At 46.3% G+C, this 18752-nt stretch overlaps 1 protein-coding gene across 3 annotated transcripts in view; it reads right to left on the bottom strand.

The window, feature by feature from the left end:
• Window positions 1-18752, bottom strand: part of CNTLN (centlein) — a 1032335-nt gene that overhangs the window by 718958 nt on the left and 294625 nt on the right. For all 3 annotated transcript variants that reach the window (XM_029608687.1, XM_029608696.1, XM_029608677.1), the window contains exons 5-6: window positions 15760-15894; window positions 14999-15178 (exon numbers count right to left, since the gene is read on the bottom strand). In XM_029608687.1, coding sequence (XP_029464547.1) covers window positions 14999-15178; window positions 15760-15894 — 315 coding nt within the window. The remainder of the gene's footprint in view (window positions 1-14998; window positions 15179-15759; window positions 15895-18752) is intronic.

The following is an 18752-nucleotide window of genomic DNA, read 5'->3' as shown; positions in this document are numbered from 1 at the left end:
GGAAACTTTGATAAAATGAGGAAAATAGAAAAAAAATGAAAGGTGCAGCTGCAAAGGTAAAAGTGAGGAACAGGCTTGGACATTGTTTAAAAATACAATCCTAGAGGCGAAGTCCATATGTATTCCACGCATTAAGAAAGGTGGAAGGAAGGCAAAACGATTACTGTCATGGTTAAAAGGTGAGGTGAAAGAGGCTATTTTAGTCAAAAAAACATCCTTCAAAAATTGGAAGAAGGATCCATCTGAAGAATATAGGATAAAACATAAGCATTGTCAAGTTAAGTGTAAAACATTGATAAGACAGGCGAAGAGAGAATTTGAAATGAAGTTGGCCATAGAGGCAAAAACTCATAATTGTTGAGATTACTTACCTGATAATCTCCTTTTCCTTAGTGTAGACAGATGGACTCAGAACGAATGGGTATAGTATCCGTGTGCTAGCAGTTGGAGACGGATCTCACGTCAGCACGGGCGTATATATACCCCCACAGGAAGCATAGCAACTTAGTAATCTTCCTTGCAAAAGCTGTTATGGATGTGTGTACTGACGCTCAGTGAAAAGTGAAACAGGATTCCCCTGACCGATTGATAGTAGCTGGAGACCGCCAGCATTCCCAACCGGAAGGCGTTGACACCTGGTAGAGTGTACGCTCTTATGTAAACAAATGACATGGCTTACCTTGAATCGGTGAAACCCATGAACACAGGCAGCTGGGCGGGATGCTGAGTCCATCTGTCTACACTAAGGAAAAGGAGTTTATCAGGTAAGTAATCTCAACATTTCCTGGCGTGTAGCCAGATGGACTCAGAACGAATGGGATGTACAAAAGCTTTACTCCCAGCCCGGGCGGGAGACTGCCTGAGGACCATGTAGGACCGCCCTCGCAAATGCTGAGTCCTCCCTAGCCTGGACATCCAGACGGTAGAACCTGGAGAAGGTATGGAGGGAGGATCATGTCGCCGCTTTATGTATTTCTGCAGACGACAGCATCCTGGATTCCGCCCAGGATGCCGCTTGTGCTCTAGTAGAATGAGCCTTGACTTGTAGAGGTGGAGACTTCCCAGCCTCCACGTAAGCTGCTCTGATAACTTCTTTAATCCAGCGGGCGATGGTGGGCCGCGAGGCCGCTTCACCTTGCTTCTTCCCACTGTGCAGGACGAACAGATGGTCCGTCTTTCGTACTTCTTGTGTCACTTCCAGATATCGGGGCAGCAATCTGCCAATATCGAGATGGCGTAATAAACGCCCTTCTTCAGATTTCTTCAAACCTGCCGTGGTAGGCAAGGATATGGTTTGGTTAAGATGAAACTGTGAAACCACTTTCGGTAGAAAGGAGGGAACAGTGCGAAGATGGATAGCCTCCGGAGTGATTCTGAGAAATGGATCCCGGCAGGACAGTGCTTGTAGCTCTGAGATGCGGCGTGCTGAACACCATCTTCAAGGTTAGAGAACGGAGAGACAGGCCCCGAAGGGGTCTGAAGGTGGATCCCGCGAGGAAATCCAAAACAAGGTTGAGGTTCCATAAGGGCCCTGGCCACTTCAGTGGCGGACGAATATGCTTGACCCCTTGCAGGAAGCGAGAAACATCTGGGTGCTTGGCGATAGTCTTGCCATCCCTCCTGGGACCATAGCAAGACAGCGCAGCCACCTGGACCTTGATGGAGCTGAGGGAGAGACCCTTCTGAAGTCCATCCTGCAGGAAATCCAACACAATAGGGATTGTGGTTGCATGTGGGTTGGTGCCATGAGTGTCGCACCATGCTTCAAATACTCTCCAGATCCTTACGTAGGTGAGGGATGTGGAAAACTTGCGAGCTCGGAGGAGTGTATCTATCACGGGCTCCGAGTAACCTCTTTTCTTCAGTCTAGCCCTCTCAATGGCCAGACCGTAAGAGAGAATTGAGCTGGATCCTCGTGGAGGATGGGACCTTGACGTAGAAGGTCCCGGAGAGGAGGCAGGGGAAGAGGCTCCCCTGCCAGAAGTCTTCTCATGTCCGTATACCAGGGTCTTCTTGGCCAGTCTGGTGCCACTAGAAGAACTAGGCCCCGGTGTTTCTGAAACTTGTGGATGATGGTGCCCAGTAGAGGCCACGGAGGAAAGGCGTATAGCAGAGTCCCTGGAGGCCACGGCTGAACCAGGGCATCGATTCCGTGGGAGAACGGATCGCGCTTACGGCTGAAGTATCTGGGTACTTGAGCATTGGACTTGTCCGCCAGTAAATCCATGTCCGGAATCCCCCAGTGATCCACAATCATCTGGAAGGCTGTGGGTGACAGTTGCCACTCTCCCGGATTTAGATGTTCTCTGCTGAGGAAGTCTGCTGTGGTGTTGTCCTTCCTGGCAATGTGGACGGCGGAGATGTCCTGAAGATTCGCCTCTGCCCAAACCATCAGTGGGGCGATTTCCAGAGATACTTGTCGGCTTCTGGTTCCGCCCTGACGGTTGATGTAGGCCACCGTGGTGGCGTTGTCAGACATCACTCTGGCTGCTCTGTTCTTCAGTTTGTGAGCAAATCGAAGGCATGCCAATCGGACTGCCCGAGCCTCTAGACGGTTGATGTTCCACGCTGACTCTTCTCCGCGCCACCGCCCTTGTGCGGTGAGTCCTTCGCAGTGTGCTCCCCAGCCGCTCAGGCTGGCATCTGTGGTGAGCAGGGTCCACGTGGGGGAGGACATCCTCAACCCCTTGCTCATGTGGTCGGACTGCAGCCACCACCGTAACTGTGTCCGAACTCTGGCAGGCAGAGGTAGGTGCGTGGAATAGTTCCGTAGACGAGGGCTCCAGCGAGAGAGCAGGGAGTGTTGTAGAGGTCGCACATGGGCCCTTGCCCAAGGTACCACTTCCAGGGTGGATGCCATGAGACCCAGAACGTGCAGATAATCCCAAGCTATGGGCCGACTGGCTCCCATCAAGTACTGGATACGCGTCTGAAGTTTCAACCTTCTCTTGGTAGTGAGACTGACTGTGTCTGCCTGCGTGTCGAACTGTACTCCCAGGTATTCCAGTGACTGGGAAAGCTGTAGGCAACTCTTGCTGAGGTTGATTACCCAGCCCAAGCTTTCCAGAAGGGCGATCACTCTGTCGGTCGTCCGATGACTCTCCTCTCGTGATTTCAACCTGATCAGCCAATCGTCTAAGTAGGGATGGACCAGAATTCCTTCCCGCCTGAGGGCCGCTGCTACCACGACAACCACCTTGGTGAAAGTCCGCGGTGACGTGGCCAATCCGAAGGGCAGAGCTCGGAATTGGAAGTGGTGACCCAGAACCTTGAAGCGTAGGTAGCGCTGATGATTCGGATGGATCGGGATATGCAGGTAGGCTTCCGACAAGTCTAATGCCGTGAGGAATTCTCCTGGCTGTACTGCAGTCTTGACAGAGCGCAGAGTTTCCATGCGAAACCTCGGGACTCGTAAGTAATGATTGACGGACTTGAGGTCCAGTACAGGCCGAAAGGTGCCACCTTTCTTGGGTACCATGAAATAAATGGAATAGTGTCCAGAATTCACCTCCCAGGCAGGTACTGGGATAATGGCTTTCAAGGACAGGAGCCTCGCCAGGGTAGCTTCCAATGCTGCCTTCTTGTGCATGGGACATGATGATTCCACAAACTTGTCTGGAGGGAGATGATGAAAGTCCAGATAATATCCTTCTCGGATAATGGCGAGGACCCACTGGTCCGACGTAATCTCGACCCATCTGGGGTAGAAGAGGGTTAACCTGCCCCCTATGGCTCCGTCCCCCAGATGAATCGACGGATTCTCATTGGGAAGCGCGGCCGGGACCTGAGCCCGGGCCCGCTCCCCTCTTGCGCTGCTTGGTCCGAAAGGACTGATTCCTGGCCTGAGGACGTGGTGCCTGGTAGCGACTCCTGTAAGGAACAAAGCGCTGTGAACTCCTGCCCCTGGAGGGCCTTGGAAAGGCGCGCTGGCCCCTTCTGAACCAATCTTCCGGTAGTCTAGGCACTGGAGAGGCACCCCATGTACTGGCCAGTTTATCAAGGTCGCTGCCAAATAGGAAAGAGCCCTTAAAGGGCAATCTAGTGAGGCGTGTCTTTGAAGGCGCATCAGCCGACCATCTCCAGATCCAGAGCTGCGTCCTGGCGGCTACGGAGGAAGAGATCCTCTTAGCTGTTGTCCGGACTAGGTCTGATGCAGCATCCGTGAGGAACGAAAGAGCTGACTCCATGTCCGCTGCAGGATCGTTGTTCCTAACCTGTGACAAACAGGCACGCGTCACCACTGTGCAGCAGGTCGCAATCCGCAAAGATAGAGCAGCCACCTCAAAGGTCTGCTTCAGAATGGCGTCTAGTCGCCGGTCATGGGGCTCCTTGAGGGCCGTCCCCCCTTTGACTGGAATGGTAGTGCACTTGACCACAGCTCTAATCAAGGCGTCCACCTGAGGGCACGCCAGCAGGTCCTGTATAGCTGGTGCCAATGGGTACATTCCCGTCAGGGCCCGGCCCCCTTTGAAGGAAGCCGCTGGTGCTGCCCATTCTAAATCTATCAGTTGTTGTGCTGCTTGCAAAAATGGAAAATGGCGGGCTGTAGGACGAAGACCTTCCAGCAGGGGGTTCTGTGCAGAGGGTACCGTAGCGCTGGGACCTGTAATATCCAACTAATATTACTTTGAATTTCACGATGGCCTATCATCCACAGGCCAATGGTCAAGCTGAAAGGACAAATCGGACCTTGAAAACATTCCTTTGTTCCTACGTGAATGACCAGCAAGACAACTGGTCTGATTTGCTACCCTGTGCTGAGTTGTCATATAAACCCACGTTGCTGCTGCCACCGATGTATCTCCGTTCTCCGTGGTATTCGGACGACAACCTCAGCTCCCACTTCCAATTCCTTTGACTGTTCCTTCTCCAGCTGCACAAATTATGGCCCACACCATTTGACAGGTGTGGAATCAAGTCCAAGAATGCCTTACCCAGGCCGCTGAATGCTCCAAGCATACTTCTGATGCCCACAGCCGTCCCGCTCCACTCTTCCGTCCTGGTCAGAAGGAGTGGTTAAGCGCCCGACACATAAGGTTGAGACTTCCTTCTCGTCACCTGGTTCCCAAGTACATTGGCCCATTTCCGGTGCATCGAAGAGTGGGAGCAGTATCATAAGAACATAAGAACATAAGAAAATGCCATACTGGGTCAGACCAAGGGTCCATCAAGCCCAGCATCCTGTTTCCAACAGTGGCCAATCCAGGCCATAAGAACCTGGCAAGTACCCAAAAACTAAGTCTATTCCATGTAACCATTACTAATGGCAGTGGCTATTCTCTAAGTGAACTTAATAGCAGGTAATGGACTTCTCCTCCAAGAACTTATCCAATCCTTTTTTAAACACAGCTATACTAACTGCACTAACCACATTCTCTGGCAACAAATTCCAGAGTTTGTGCGTTGAGTAAAAAAGAACTTTCTCCGATTAGTTTTAAATGTGCCCCATGCTAACTTCATGGAGTGCCCCCTAGTCTTTCTACTATCCGAAATCGTATCAGCTCCAGCTACCACGTGTCATGGGCATCCATAACACATTCCATGTCTCGCTGTTGAAGCCTTTGGTCCTCTCCTGGCCCTCTCATACAGTTCCTTCACCTCCACAGATCTCTATCGAACCAGACTCATCACTCCAGGTAAGAGAGGTCTTTGACGTCCGTCGGCGTCGAGGTAAATAGGTGTACCTCTTAGCCTGGCAGGGTTATGGAGCCGAGGAGAACTCGTGGGAACGTTCCCACAACATTCTTGACAAAGAACTCCTTAAATCCTTCCATAGGACCTATCCTGACAAGCCACAGCCACGTAGAGGGAGGCCTAGAAGAAGGGGGGTACTGTTGCGCACCCCGTCTGCGCCTGGCCAGCGCACGGGCCTGCTCACCACGCTAGCTCCTCTGCAGATCACGGGTCAGCCTCCCCAGCGGCAGCCGCGAGCTCCTCTAGGCCTCAGTGTCCCGCGGCAGCGGTGGCCGGGCCTTCCACTGCGCACCAGGCCTCATGCCGGAGTTAGTCTCTAGTGGCATTGGCCATGCCCCTACGCGCGCAGACCGCCCGGTCTCTTGTAGGGCCAGGGGCGGGTCCTAGTTCTGCGGCACGCCCTGATTGATGGAACGATATAAGGAAGTCCCTGCCTGCCCTTCCTTGGCAATCAGGTCTGCACTGTAAGTGTACTAGTTTGCCTCCGCATTCACAGTCTTGTCACAGTCTTATTCCAGCCTTGTTCCAGCGTCGTCCTGTTCCAACATCCGTCTGTTCCTACGTCTGTCCGTCCGTCTCCCCAGGTAGTACCCTCAGACTGTCTCTCTGGTACTGACCTCGGCTTGTTCCTTGATCTTCCTGTCTGCTGCCTGCATCCTGATCTCTACCTGCCTTGTGACCTCGTCTGACCCCTGCCTTGTTGACTACTCCTTGGACTGACCCTCGGATTCTGACCTCTGCTACCATTCACTACGTCTCCTGATTCTGGCTCTGTCCCTTGCCTTGTCATTGCCTACGCTGTTTGGGTCTTCCTTGCTTCTCCAGACCAACAGTGTGACGTCTGACCGCGCTCCCTTGCAGTTTGTGGGCACGCCTCTCTACTACCTCTCCGGGAGACACTGCAAGGCCTACCTAAGTCCAAGCAGCCCAGGTCCCTATGGGCTACACCTGGAGAGACCTCGGCTTCCAGTGGTGAAGCTCATCCTAGCCTCTGTCTCCTCCTATGCTCCACCCCCTGGAGGCAGTTGATTCCTGGTCCCTACCAGGGAGCCGTTCTCCACTGCTCCAGGACAAGGGTCCACCTCCAAGCGCAACAATGTGCATTGCTTATATCCCTGTTTGCCATTTTAGTAAATATTATCCTGGGTGGTTGTTCTTGTTTTCAATGCTCTTTTTCTCTTTTTTCAAATATCCGCACTTGTTCCTCTTCTGTTTACCTTTCCACTCCTGTTTCTGCCTCTCATTATGAGACTGTACTCCTTGCAGAGACTTGCCCAGTATAAATAGTTTTATATGAGAAAAATAATACTTTCATACTAGTCTCTCTTTGTTTTTCCTATCTTTATATTTGTTACAACACTAATATGTAATTACTTGACTCTGACAGATAACATATGTGGTCTTTATAATGGAGTCATCCTTGCAGCTCTACTATAGAGCTAATGGATATCTAGTGAAACTTAGTCATACTGCTATTATTTGTTAATTAGAGAATGCGTGTCTATCTATGAGTCTCATTTCCTTTAGTGGGGATCTAGAAATATCACAATGCACACAAAAGGTTAGTTGTTAGCCTACACATTTTAGCCCATTTGCCATAATCACGTCTTACGGTTCTGTCTTTCCTTCTGGTACTTGGATGTGCCAATTTTGCCATTTGTGAGTGGCACAAGAGGGAAATGATATGTGTGCCCAAGTCTGAAAACCAACATGGAGAAGGCAACTGACCAAAAATTCTCTGCTATCTTAGCCTATGTGAACTCCAAATGACTTACTGAGCCTGACCTGCAGGAATTCCAAGAACACCTGGACAGTAGTTGAAGCTGGTACCACAAAAGCAGAAAGCAACGGTTGGAAACTTCAGGCTATACTGTCACAATAGAGGCACCATTTTAAGGGGCATCTGTAAACACAGCCTAAGATGTGTTAAATGCCCTGACCAACAAGATTCTAACAGAACAAAGGACTGTCTAAAGCAGACCTGGGCAAGGGGCGGCCCGCGGGCTGAATCCGGCCCGCCTACGGTCTGTGACCGGCCCGCCCACTGCTGAGAGCAGACGGAGAATGAGGCACGCTGCCTTCCCTTGCAGAGGGAAGGCAGCAGTTCATTCTCCGCTCCCTCGCTCCCCGATTGGCCGGCCAATCGGGGAGCGAGGGAGCAGAGAATGAACTGTATATTTTACAGCGTCCGGTGGGGGGGAGGGAGTGACTCGAGCGAAGGCACGCTGTCCGATTGGCCGGTGCTGGGCAAGCCTTGCCCAGCACCGGCCAATCGGGCAGCGTGCCTTCGCTCGAGTTTCTTTCCTACATATGTCACAGTTCCGCCTTTCGTGGTCTTTTATCTCAGGGGTCCCCAACCACCGGTCCTCGGACCGGGACCGGGCCGTGGGAGTTTTTTGCCGGTCTGCGGCGCGCGCTCCCGGTCTCTCCCGCTGCCGTTGCCGCTAGGCTGTCAGCACGTTCAAGCCCAGTGGGAACGGCAGCGGTGTTAGAAGAAGCTGTGGTACCGGCGACTGGCCTTTTCTTCTTCCTGCGCCTGCACCCCCCCTCCCGTGACCCGGAACAGGAAGTGATACACGGAGCGGTGCGCAGGAAGGAGAAAGAGCCGTGCCGCGACAGCTGCAGCGTCGGTCCCCGAGTAATTGAAGCAGCCGGTAATCGAGAAAGGAGTCAGCAGCATGAGCCTCCCGCGGCCGATGGGATTCTTCTTTCTTGGCCTGCGGGGGCTGCTGCAGCTCCCATTTGTGCTCGGGGGGGGGGGGGAAGAGGAAGTGAGTAAGAGAAAGATGCCTGATGTGTTTGTGAGAGTGTGAGACATTAGTCAGGGAGGTGACTGATGTGTGTGTGTGTGTGTGTGTGTGTGTGTGTGAGAGAAAAAGCATGGAAGTGAGAAGTCTGGGTATGTGGGAAAGCATGAGCGTAAGAAGCCTGGTGTTGTGGGAGTGAGAAACCTGGGTGAGTGTGCATGCATGAGAGAGAGAGACTGCTTGGTAAGGTGTCGGTGTGTGTGAGAGAAAAAGACTGGTGTGTGTGAATGTGAGAGAATGTGATTCAGGGAATGAGAAGCCTGTGCACGTGGAGAGTGAGCATGGAAATGAGAGAGAATGGTGTGTGTGTAACAGAGAGAAAGTGATTATGGGAATGAGAAGCCTGTGCATGTGAAGAGAGTGAGCATGAGAGTGAGAAACCTGGGTGTGTGTGAGACAGCATGGGAGGGAGAAGCCTGTATATCTGAAAGAGAACTTGGGAGTGGGAAGCCTGTGTGTGTGTATGCATGAGTGAGATCAGGTGACTGGTGTGTGTGTGTGTGTGTGAGAGAGAGAGAGAAATAAAGTGATTATGGGAATGAGAAGCCTGTGCATGTGAAGAGTGAGCATGGCAGTGAGAAACCTGGGTGTGTGTGAGACACATCATGGGAGGGAGAAGCCTGTATATCTGAAAGAGAACATGGGAGTGAGAGACTGGTGAGTGTATGTGTGTGTGTGTGTGAGAGAGAGAGAAAGAAAGTGATTATGGGAATGAGAAGCCTGTGCATGTGGAGAGAACAAGCATGGGAGTGAGAGACTGGTGAGTGAGTGAGTGTGTGGGTGTGTGTGTGTGTGTGTGTGAGAGAGAGAGAGAGACAGAGAAAGTGATTATGAGAGTGAGAAGCCCATATATGTAAGTAGAACACGGGAGTGGGAAGCCTGTGTGTGTGTGTGTGTGTGTGTGTGTATGGCATGAGAGAAACTGTTCAGGAAGGTGACTGGTGTGTGTGTGCCAAAGACTGTTTGGGAGATGATTGGTGTGTGAGAGACAGAAACTGGTCATGGGGGCATGACTGGTATGGTGTGTGTGTGAGAGACATGGGCACTAAGGAAGAGGACCATAAGTATAGAGCTTAGCTTCTACTGCTGCTTCTGGTGTGTGCCACGGCCTGCAGGGAAGGGGAGTAGGAGAGCTGCTGGAGGGGGTAAGTAAAGGTGGCTTTAAGTTTATTTTTCTTGACTGCCATTTTAATTGTGTGATGTCTGCTTTTTTGAAATATTTTATTGGTGTTTGGAGAATGTTTAATAGTTTTTATAAGTTTGTTTTTTTTTATTTATAGTTTATTAGAGTTTTTACAAATTATAAAAATATGCAAAAAATCAGGAAACAATTTGCAATCAACATAACAATAGTACATCAAATAATTCCAAAAGTAATTACTTCTAAGATGCAAATCCAATAGTCCCCAAGATGGGAGGACCTAAATAAGAAATACTTAACTAGCAAATATTATATAATATAATAGCATTTTGCTGGGCCATCATTTTTTAAATGCAGTTCTTTAACAACTCAGACCTTTTCCTTATCTGTCAAAAATACTTCCAGGTGTGTAGGATCCTGAAAGATAAATTTATGATTTTGATAAATCACCAGGCATTTACAGGGGAATTTAAGAAAATATGTTGCCCCTAGTGACACTACTCGAGCTTTCAAGGAAAGAAATTGTTTCCTCCTGTATTGTGTTGATCGTGACACATCCGGAAATACTTGAACTTTATACCCACAGAATAGAATTTCCCTATTTTTACAGTATTTATTTATTTATTTATTTATTTTATTTATTATTTTTATATACCGACATTCATCTCAATTGAGATATCACACCGGTTTACATTCAGGTACTGTAGGTATTTCTCTATCCCCAGAGGGCTTACAATCTAAGTTTTTGTACCTGAGGCAATGTAGGGTAAAGTGACTTGCCCAAGGTCACAAGGAGTGACAGTGGGACTTGAACCTTGGTCTCCTGGTTCATGGTCCTTCTGCAATATATTAACCTTATCGTTTTCTTTACAAAAAGTTACTAAAAGAGTAGCTCTTTGTGGGATGTCGTCAATAGATGACTCCAAGAAGGAGGTTAAATTGGGGGACTCTTGCTGTATACTGTCCATCCCACCCTCTCCTTCCTGTCTCTTAAGCTTAGAGGTCATTACATAGTAAATTTTGGTTATGGACTTATCATCTACGTCAAGTATAGCCAAATTCTCTTTAAGATTTTTTTTAGTAACTCAATAGCAGAGAGAAGTCTCGTCATGGGGAAATTTAAGAATCTTAAGTTCTTAACCCTGTTCTCATTTTCCAAGTTCTCTATCTGCCTTTGGGTACTCAAACTATCTTTAATAAAGGAATTATTTGCTATCTGTAATTTAGTTATTTGATCTGTAGTGATCTTTCCTGTCTCCTCCAATTGTTTTAAACGGTTATCACATTTATGTAAATCATTTTTCATTTCGACATTCCCTTTCTTAGTTTGCAACATAAAACCTGTCATAATCTTCTGAAGGTCATTTATAGCCTTCCACACATCAGTCAGGGTTATATTCTGCGGGTCTAAGGGTGCAGAACTAAGTATCTGTAGTCCTGCTTCTCCACTTAGAACCGCTTCATTGGTACTATCTTCCTCTAGAGGAGGAAGATCAGCAATAGTTTCTACTACCTCTGAACTTGATGAATTGGGTAACTCCACCTCTATATGGTCTTGAGCTTGAAACTGCTGGCTAGGGCTTTCAGAGGCTCCTGAGGAAAATGAAATGTCAGGTATAGTACTACGGGCTGCTTGACTTACCCGGCGTACTACATGCTGATCCATTGGTCCCCTACTTTCCATAGCTGAGGGTGAAGATGTCCACACTTTTGATTTTCGTTTCCTACCCATAAATGTAGGAGAAACTACCAAAAGGAAATTTTCATCCAGGGGCGCGCCCCTTTGGCGCGCGGCTTCAGTGCGCGCCGGTGGCTGCGCGCCGCAGGTGGCCCGAATTTATCGCAGCGTCCCGACCCCTTCTGATGACGTCACTCCGGGGGCGTGGTTTCGGGGCAACAATGGAACGGCTCAAGCTGTAAAACAAGCCTCAAAAACTGCCCTCCTCTGCCGGCCTCTCGGTTGAGAGGCTTCCTAGCTGAAAGTCCTCCGGTTACTCACTGCAGGTGGCCCGAATTTATCGCAGCGTCCCGACCCCTTCTGATGACGTCACTCCGGGGGCGTGGTTTCGGGGCAACGATGGAACGGCTCAAGCTGTAAAACAAGCCTCAAAAACTGCCCTCCTCTGCCGGCCTCTCGGTTGAGAGGCTTCCCAGCTGAAAGTCCTCCGGTTACTCACTGCAGGTGGCCCGAATTTATCGCAGCGTCCCGACCTCTTCTGATGACGTCACTCCGGGGGCGTGGTTTCGGGGCAACGATGGAACGGCTCAAGCTGTAAAACAAGCCTCAAAAACTGCCCTCCTCTGCCGGCCTCTCGGTTGAGAGGCTTCCCAGCTGAAAGTCCTCCCTTTTATAAGTTTTTAATTGTTGGATGTTATTCTGTTCATAGCTGTTTTGAAACATTTATTCTGCTTATTAGTATAGTTTTACAATTATTTCTGTGTGGGGATCTATAGTGCTTGCTAGTTCTGTTTTCCTAATAAGAGGTGTATTGGTTTTTAGGACCTGATTTTATATTTGTAGTGTTGCCTTTTCATAGATAGGGTTGCTCCTGTTTGAGTGTATTCCATAATACAGGTGTAACTGTGTGCGGATTAGTTTATGTGCATTACTACAGGCCTTGGGAGTATGTTAGGTCGGTTCTGTGTCTGTTACAGAGATGAGATATTTTGCTAGCATGTAAGCGTTTGTATCGGTCTTATTTGTTGTGTTTTGTCAGAGGACATGCATTGGTGGTAAACTGCTGTCTTTTCATAAGTAGGGCTATTGAGAACTGAGTTAATTATATTAGTCCGGCCCTCTAAAACCATCCCAATTTCTCATGCGGCCCCATGGGAAAATTAATTGTCCACCCCTGGTCTAAAGAGTGATGGTAAATGGGCCCCACCTTGGAGAAATAATCAGGGTAGTTTAGGGATAATCTTATCATGCTGTTGACATGACAACCAATGTAAATTATTCTCTCGGTAGTCACGAACTCTTAGAATTTCTAACCTAGTCCTATATTGTATTTTAATCTATAAAAGAAGGATCAGTTCAATGAGATGCTGGTAGTCAGTTTGTCAGAGAAATGGCATCAGCATCTCCCAAGAATACTTATATTGTTCAATAAAAAATTGTACTTTCTACAAAATCTAAGTGTTCTTGTATCTCTGGATATAAGTGTCATAATGGCCTGGAGCTTAACAGGCTTACTCGCAAAAACTTACAAACCCTAGGAAAATTTATAAAAGCCTTCTAGCAAATGAACTAAAATCAAAATGTTTATAAAGGAGAAATTACTACTTACCTGATACTTTCTTTTCCTTTAATGAGGGCAGGTCAATCCCCACCAGTGGGTTAAACACCTCTACCAGTAGATGGAGACGGAGCAAAAGTTGACATCACGGCTATATACTCCCACCCCATCAGCCCGCCAGTATTCTCTGGAAAAGCCAAACTGTGGACAAACTGATTACTTGAACATTATCTTAACAATCAACCACTCATACTTCCAAACCAAAGGGAACACTGAGTTCAGACAAAAGTATAACATATGCACTAAACTAAGGGGATAGAAACACCACTAACCAGTCTTCATCGAAGAGCAGGAATCACACTCTGCAATGTTTTCCCTGAAAAGGCTCACCATAAATTCAACATCGGCACCCTAGGGCAGGTATGGAATTGACTTACCCTCAATAGAAGAAAGGAAATTATCAGGTAAGTAGTAATTTATCCTTCCCTGCATTCTGGCAGGTCAATTCCCCCAGTGGGATGTACCAAAGCTAATCCTAAAAAGAGCTGGAGGCTGCCAGTGGTCCAGTAAAAACCACCCGCACGAATGTGGCATCCTCCCTAGCCCAAACATCCAAGCGGTAAATGTTGGAAAAGATGTGCAAAGATGGACCACATCGCCAGTCAGCAGATCTCAGCAGGCAACAACAAACAAAGCTCCAGCCAAGAAGCCACCTTAGCACTCATGGAATGCGATCTAATCTTTTTCGGCAAAGCAACCTCAGCAGCCACATGGGTTAAGGAAGTCATTATGGCAACCTAACGGGCTATCATTGCCCGCGTCATTGGTGCTCCCTATTTACCGCCACCATGGAGCACAAACAGGTAAATCAGACTTCCAAACAGATTTAGTCATCTCCAAGTACCGCAGCAAATGACATGACTTCCAAGGAATGCGAATGACAGTACTCACTTTCATCTCTGTCCCTGTCCAAGGTGGGCAAGGAAATGGACTGATTCAAATGAAACTCCGAAACCACATTTGGCACAAGAGAGGGCATAGTCCAATTCTGTACCACTCCCGAAGTCATATGCAGAAAAGGCTCTGGGCAAGCAAGAGCCTGCAAATCAGAGATCTGACTTGCTGAACAGATTGCTACCAGAAAAACTGTCTTCAAGGTAAGCAGTCGTAAGGAAAGAGCACGCATTAGCCGAAAGGTTGGAAGAGCAAAGAACTCCAGGATGAAATTAAGGTCCCACAGAGGTACCAGAAACTGTAAAGGGAGGCAAAGATGCTTAACTCCCTTCAAGAAATGGGACACATTGGGATGGGAAGACCAAGGCTCTCCAATGAGTCTCCCCTTATAACAAGCAAGAGCCTTTTTTTGGTTTTTTAAAATAAAATATTAACTTTTACCTGAGCTCAGGCCTCCCTGGCTGAAAGCAAGAACAGGTACTGGCTAGGTGGGGAGAGGGCTAAAGCCTTCACCAAACAGCCTTTCTCTGCCTGCAACTGTTAATTGAAATTTAAGTCCAGTAGCACCCAAGGCTACTGAACCGAAAGAACCCTGCTGAGAGGGAGGGCCCGAACGGTATCACCTCAGGAGGCAAATGAGTGCTATATAGACGTCTCATCTTCCTGATGTCTCATTTTGCACTTGTTTCTTCTTTTCCATCATTACTTTCTTGCTCTCAGGCAATCCCCTGTAGGGAAATACATGTCCACCCTCTGCTGGAGTCAAAGAATATTGAAAGCCATGATGTCAGCTTTTGCTCCATCTCCATCTTCTGGCAGAGGTTCATAACCCACCAGTGAAGATTAACCTGCCAGAATGCAGAAAAAGAAACATCTTTATAGTAAAAAGTCAGAAATTAAATTCTTTTAAAGTACTTATGTTTTATATTAGAGTCCATTCTATCTTAAACTGTAGTCTATTTTATTTGGCAAAGACTAGACTTTAGAATGATCATCTGAAGTTGTCTTTCTACTTTACACCATTTTTTTTTTGTTTAAACGGTCTTAAGTGATCAATCCCCACTGGAAGATTTGAATATATAAACTATTACATTAACATGGGGCATACAAAACTTATGAATATATAGCTTGAAAAATCTTGACCATGAGGTTAGTCTATCTCCTACCTTGATTTTGGCATCAGTGCCAGATCTTTCTTCCTTCCATTCTGTCTTCTCCTTCCTCAGTTTCTCCAGGTCATTTAGCAAGTCAGCACAGCGTACATTTAAACTCTCTTTTCCATTTTCCAGATTTCTTATAAGTAATCTTGTTTGCTCTTCCTTCTTCTGAATATACTCCTTAATGTCCTGTAGAAGAGTATCACAAAGGCTGATAAACCAAAAAAAGATTAATCAGCAAATTGTGCAGGTTTACCCTCAAAGCACTATCTTCAACATTTGGTGGCCAAGGTTACCTGTGCACTTTTATTGGCCTCTTTTCATGCAGGTGGAAGAGTCATATTTTTAAGCAGAATGACAGCTTTGATGATCACACATTTGCAGAGTCCATTAATTGATCAAGCAGCCTTTGATGCTGTCCCCAGCTATTTTTGAGACCCACACAGACATATCTTCTCAGACCTCAACTTTATCAATTAATAATGCCAGTCCCATCAGAATCTAATTAAAAGAAATCACATCTTCACACTTCTATTTTCTGTGATACATCTCCATCATTAATTATTTACCTGAAAGTTATAAAAGCTTAGCTTCTTTGCTTTCAGACATCTTTTTCAGAGTTTTGTATGTGAGAAAACTGCAAGGTACATAAAGTAAGGCTTAAGGCAAATTTTCCTCTATGCTTGTCACTTTTTGTGCCATAAAGGCTGACACAGTTTAAATTACTTTAAAAGGTACAGTACTATAAAACTACATAAAAGTCAATATACCTTAAATTCTCGACTTTTATCTTTAAATTTCCACTGCAGATCACTCAGTTCATTCTTCAGGAAAGCGTTTTCTTCATCCACAGCTATCTTTCTTTGTACTAGATTATTTAATTCTTGTTGCTGTCCTGATGCTCTCTGTATACGAAAAAGGACACATGGACAAGTGAAAGGAATTAAGACCATACAGGTCCTTTCTTCCTAAGTTTGTCAAGTTCTCACTTAAATGTATTCCTAATATATACACATTATAACATAATAAACATGTTGAAGATGTCAATATTTTATCTATATCAGTTACATTTTGTTTTGTAAGTTTACAGAAAATGTATTCTGCATGTTAGTTCAAATGTTTATCCTAATATTTTCATAACAGTAGAACTAGTCAAGTAGTCAAATTGTTTTCACAACACTTAATGACAGCACCAATGCAAACAGCTGCGCATTAAAATTCAAAGGAATGGCTGAACCAATGGCCCAACAACACATGGTCATGCAGAAGTCTGGAACTCGAAATCCAGATCCTGTTTCTCAGGCTGCTCACAGCTGCTAATACTACAGAAGCAAGACCTAGACATTGCACTTCAGTGACACCTACTGGTTCTCAGAGGAGTGCAATTACAGCAGGGTTCCAAACACCACCACTGTCTGAGCCTCTCAGCCAAGGACAATCACAAAATGATTGGATGAACACATTAGCCCAGATAGACATGGGTTGTTAGAGCTAGAAATCCAAACGTTTGATGTATATGAAAATGTATGAATGTAAAACATGTCATCTGCCTTGCAGTTGGATTTGGTGGAATATAAAATAGAATAAATAAATAAATTTGAGCTGTAACAACCAGCTCAAATTAATAATTTAAAAAAACATGTCAACTATATTTTACATTTCTCTTTATTGACTTCTACATATTCATTTCACAATGAATAAGAAACACAACATACACACTACTTACAGTATGTGTATAGTTATGTATACAGTAGCAATACAAAGTCTACACCCCCTTGTTCATTTTTCACATCTTTGTTGTGTCAGGGCATGAGACCTAGTTACATTTAAATGAGTTGTTTTCCACTCATCAACACATCATCCTCCATACGTTTCAAGGAGACTTTTTTTTTGAGGGACAAAGCATATACATATAAACAAAACTGAAATCCAACTTGATAAGTCTCCAGCCCCCTGAGTCAATATTTAGTGGAAGCTCCTTTTGCAGCAATTACAGCTGCACGTCTGGGATAGGTCTCCACCAAGTTTGTACACCTAAATTTGTCTATATTAGACTATTTCTTCACACAACTTTTTGAGCTCTGTCAAATTACATGGGAGCATTGAAGGACAGCAATCTTCAATTCATGCCACAGATTTTCAATTAGATTGAGGTCAGGAATCTGACTCTAGGACATTTACCTATTTGTTCCTTAGCCATTCCTGTGTAGCTTTGGCTATGTGCTCTGGGTTATTGTTATGCTGAAAAGTGAACAACTATTCCAATTTCATCTTTCTTGCCGAGAACAGCAGATTTTCCTCAAGGATTTTTCTGTACTTTTCTTCATTCATGGACACTCTAAGAAGTGTCCCAGGCCTTGCCGATGAGAAACATCCAGATAACATGATGCTGCTACCACAATGCTTCACTGTAGGTGATGCGCTCTGTTAGGATTGTGCACCACAAAACCCATTGTCATTTGGCAACAATATCCCTCAACTGTTCCTTTGCATACTTCAAATAGGATTCAAGGCAGACTTTCTTGAGAAGTGGCTTTCCTCTTACCACATCAGTCAAGTTTGTAGAGTGCCAGGTATATTGTTTTCATATGCACACTTTGACCAGACTTGGCCATGGAAGCCTGTAGCCATTGACCTTTTGGTTGCCTTTCTAATCGGGATCCTTCTTGCTTGGTTATCCAATTTAGAGTAAAGGCATGATTTAGGCAGACAGCAGAGCTGCTTACCTGTAATAGGTGTTCTCCAAGGACAGCTTGATATTAGCCATCACACAAGGCTGACATCAAAGAACAGAGCACGGAACAGAAAACTGTCAAATTTTCTAGAACTTTGACTTGGCCAGCATGCATTAAAGCACATGTCCATGCGGGGACCCCTTCAGTCTTATAATATACAATACAAGGATAAAATAAAATGGAGAGGAAACCCACATAGTGGAAACCCAACTCTGTGGGGTTGTGGGCGGGTTTTGTGAGGACTAACATTCTGCAATCCTCGGAGAACACTGTTACAGGTAAGCAACTCTGCTTTCTCTGAGGACAAGTAGGATAGTAGTCCTCACAAATGGGTAAATCCCTAAATACAGGTTGTCCCCCAACATAAACAAGGGACCATCAAAACACCCAAACAGGTGCTAACAGGCACAGCAATGGTTTTTTCATGAGAAAATGGGGGGAAAGCCTGAATACAAACAATGGTCCCTAGGCAGGAACAGAGTTGGATTCTACACAGCAAACAAGTTCCAAAAGACAGATAGGCCAAATCTACTATGGTTTAGGCCATTCCTATTCAAGCAATAGTGAGATACGAATATGTGAAGAGAACTCCTGGTCACAGCCTTGCAGATCTCTTCCATAGCGACTGCTCACAAGTGAGTCACCAATGCTGCCATGGCTCAAACAGAATAAGCCTTGACATGGCTCCCAAGATGCAGTCCCACCTGGGCATAACAGGAGGAGATGCAGTCTTCTAGCCAATTAAAGTGTGTCTGTCTAGACATTAGAATAGTAAGAGGTTTTCTGCATCCTATATTTCAGGTCTAGTTTCCTAGAAGTAGGAGAAACAAGATGCGGAGTATCCCAAGTCTTGTCCAAAAGGGTTTCCAAAACTTGGTGAGAAGGAAGAGCAGTTGGCTCAGCTGGAACTTCCAATATTTGAAGGAGTCCCATTACCTCAGATCTGGGATCTGGAAGTTTCCAGTTTCTATATTAAGAGCTAATTCCAATTTTTCAAAGAATTTAGCGTACTTGAGATCTTCTTGTGG

Source organism: Rhinatrema bivittatum, chromosome 1 (assembly GCF_901001135.1).
Source record: "Rhinatrema bivittatum chromosome 1, aRhiBiv1.1, whole genome shotgun sequence".
Taxonomy (NCBI): domain Eukaryota; kingdom Metazoa; phylum Chordata; class Amphibia; order Gymnophiona; family Rhinatrematidae; genus Rhinatrema; species Rhinatrema bivittatum.
This window is presented reverse-complemented; position numbering and strand designations above follow the sequence as displayed.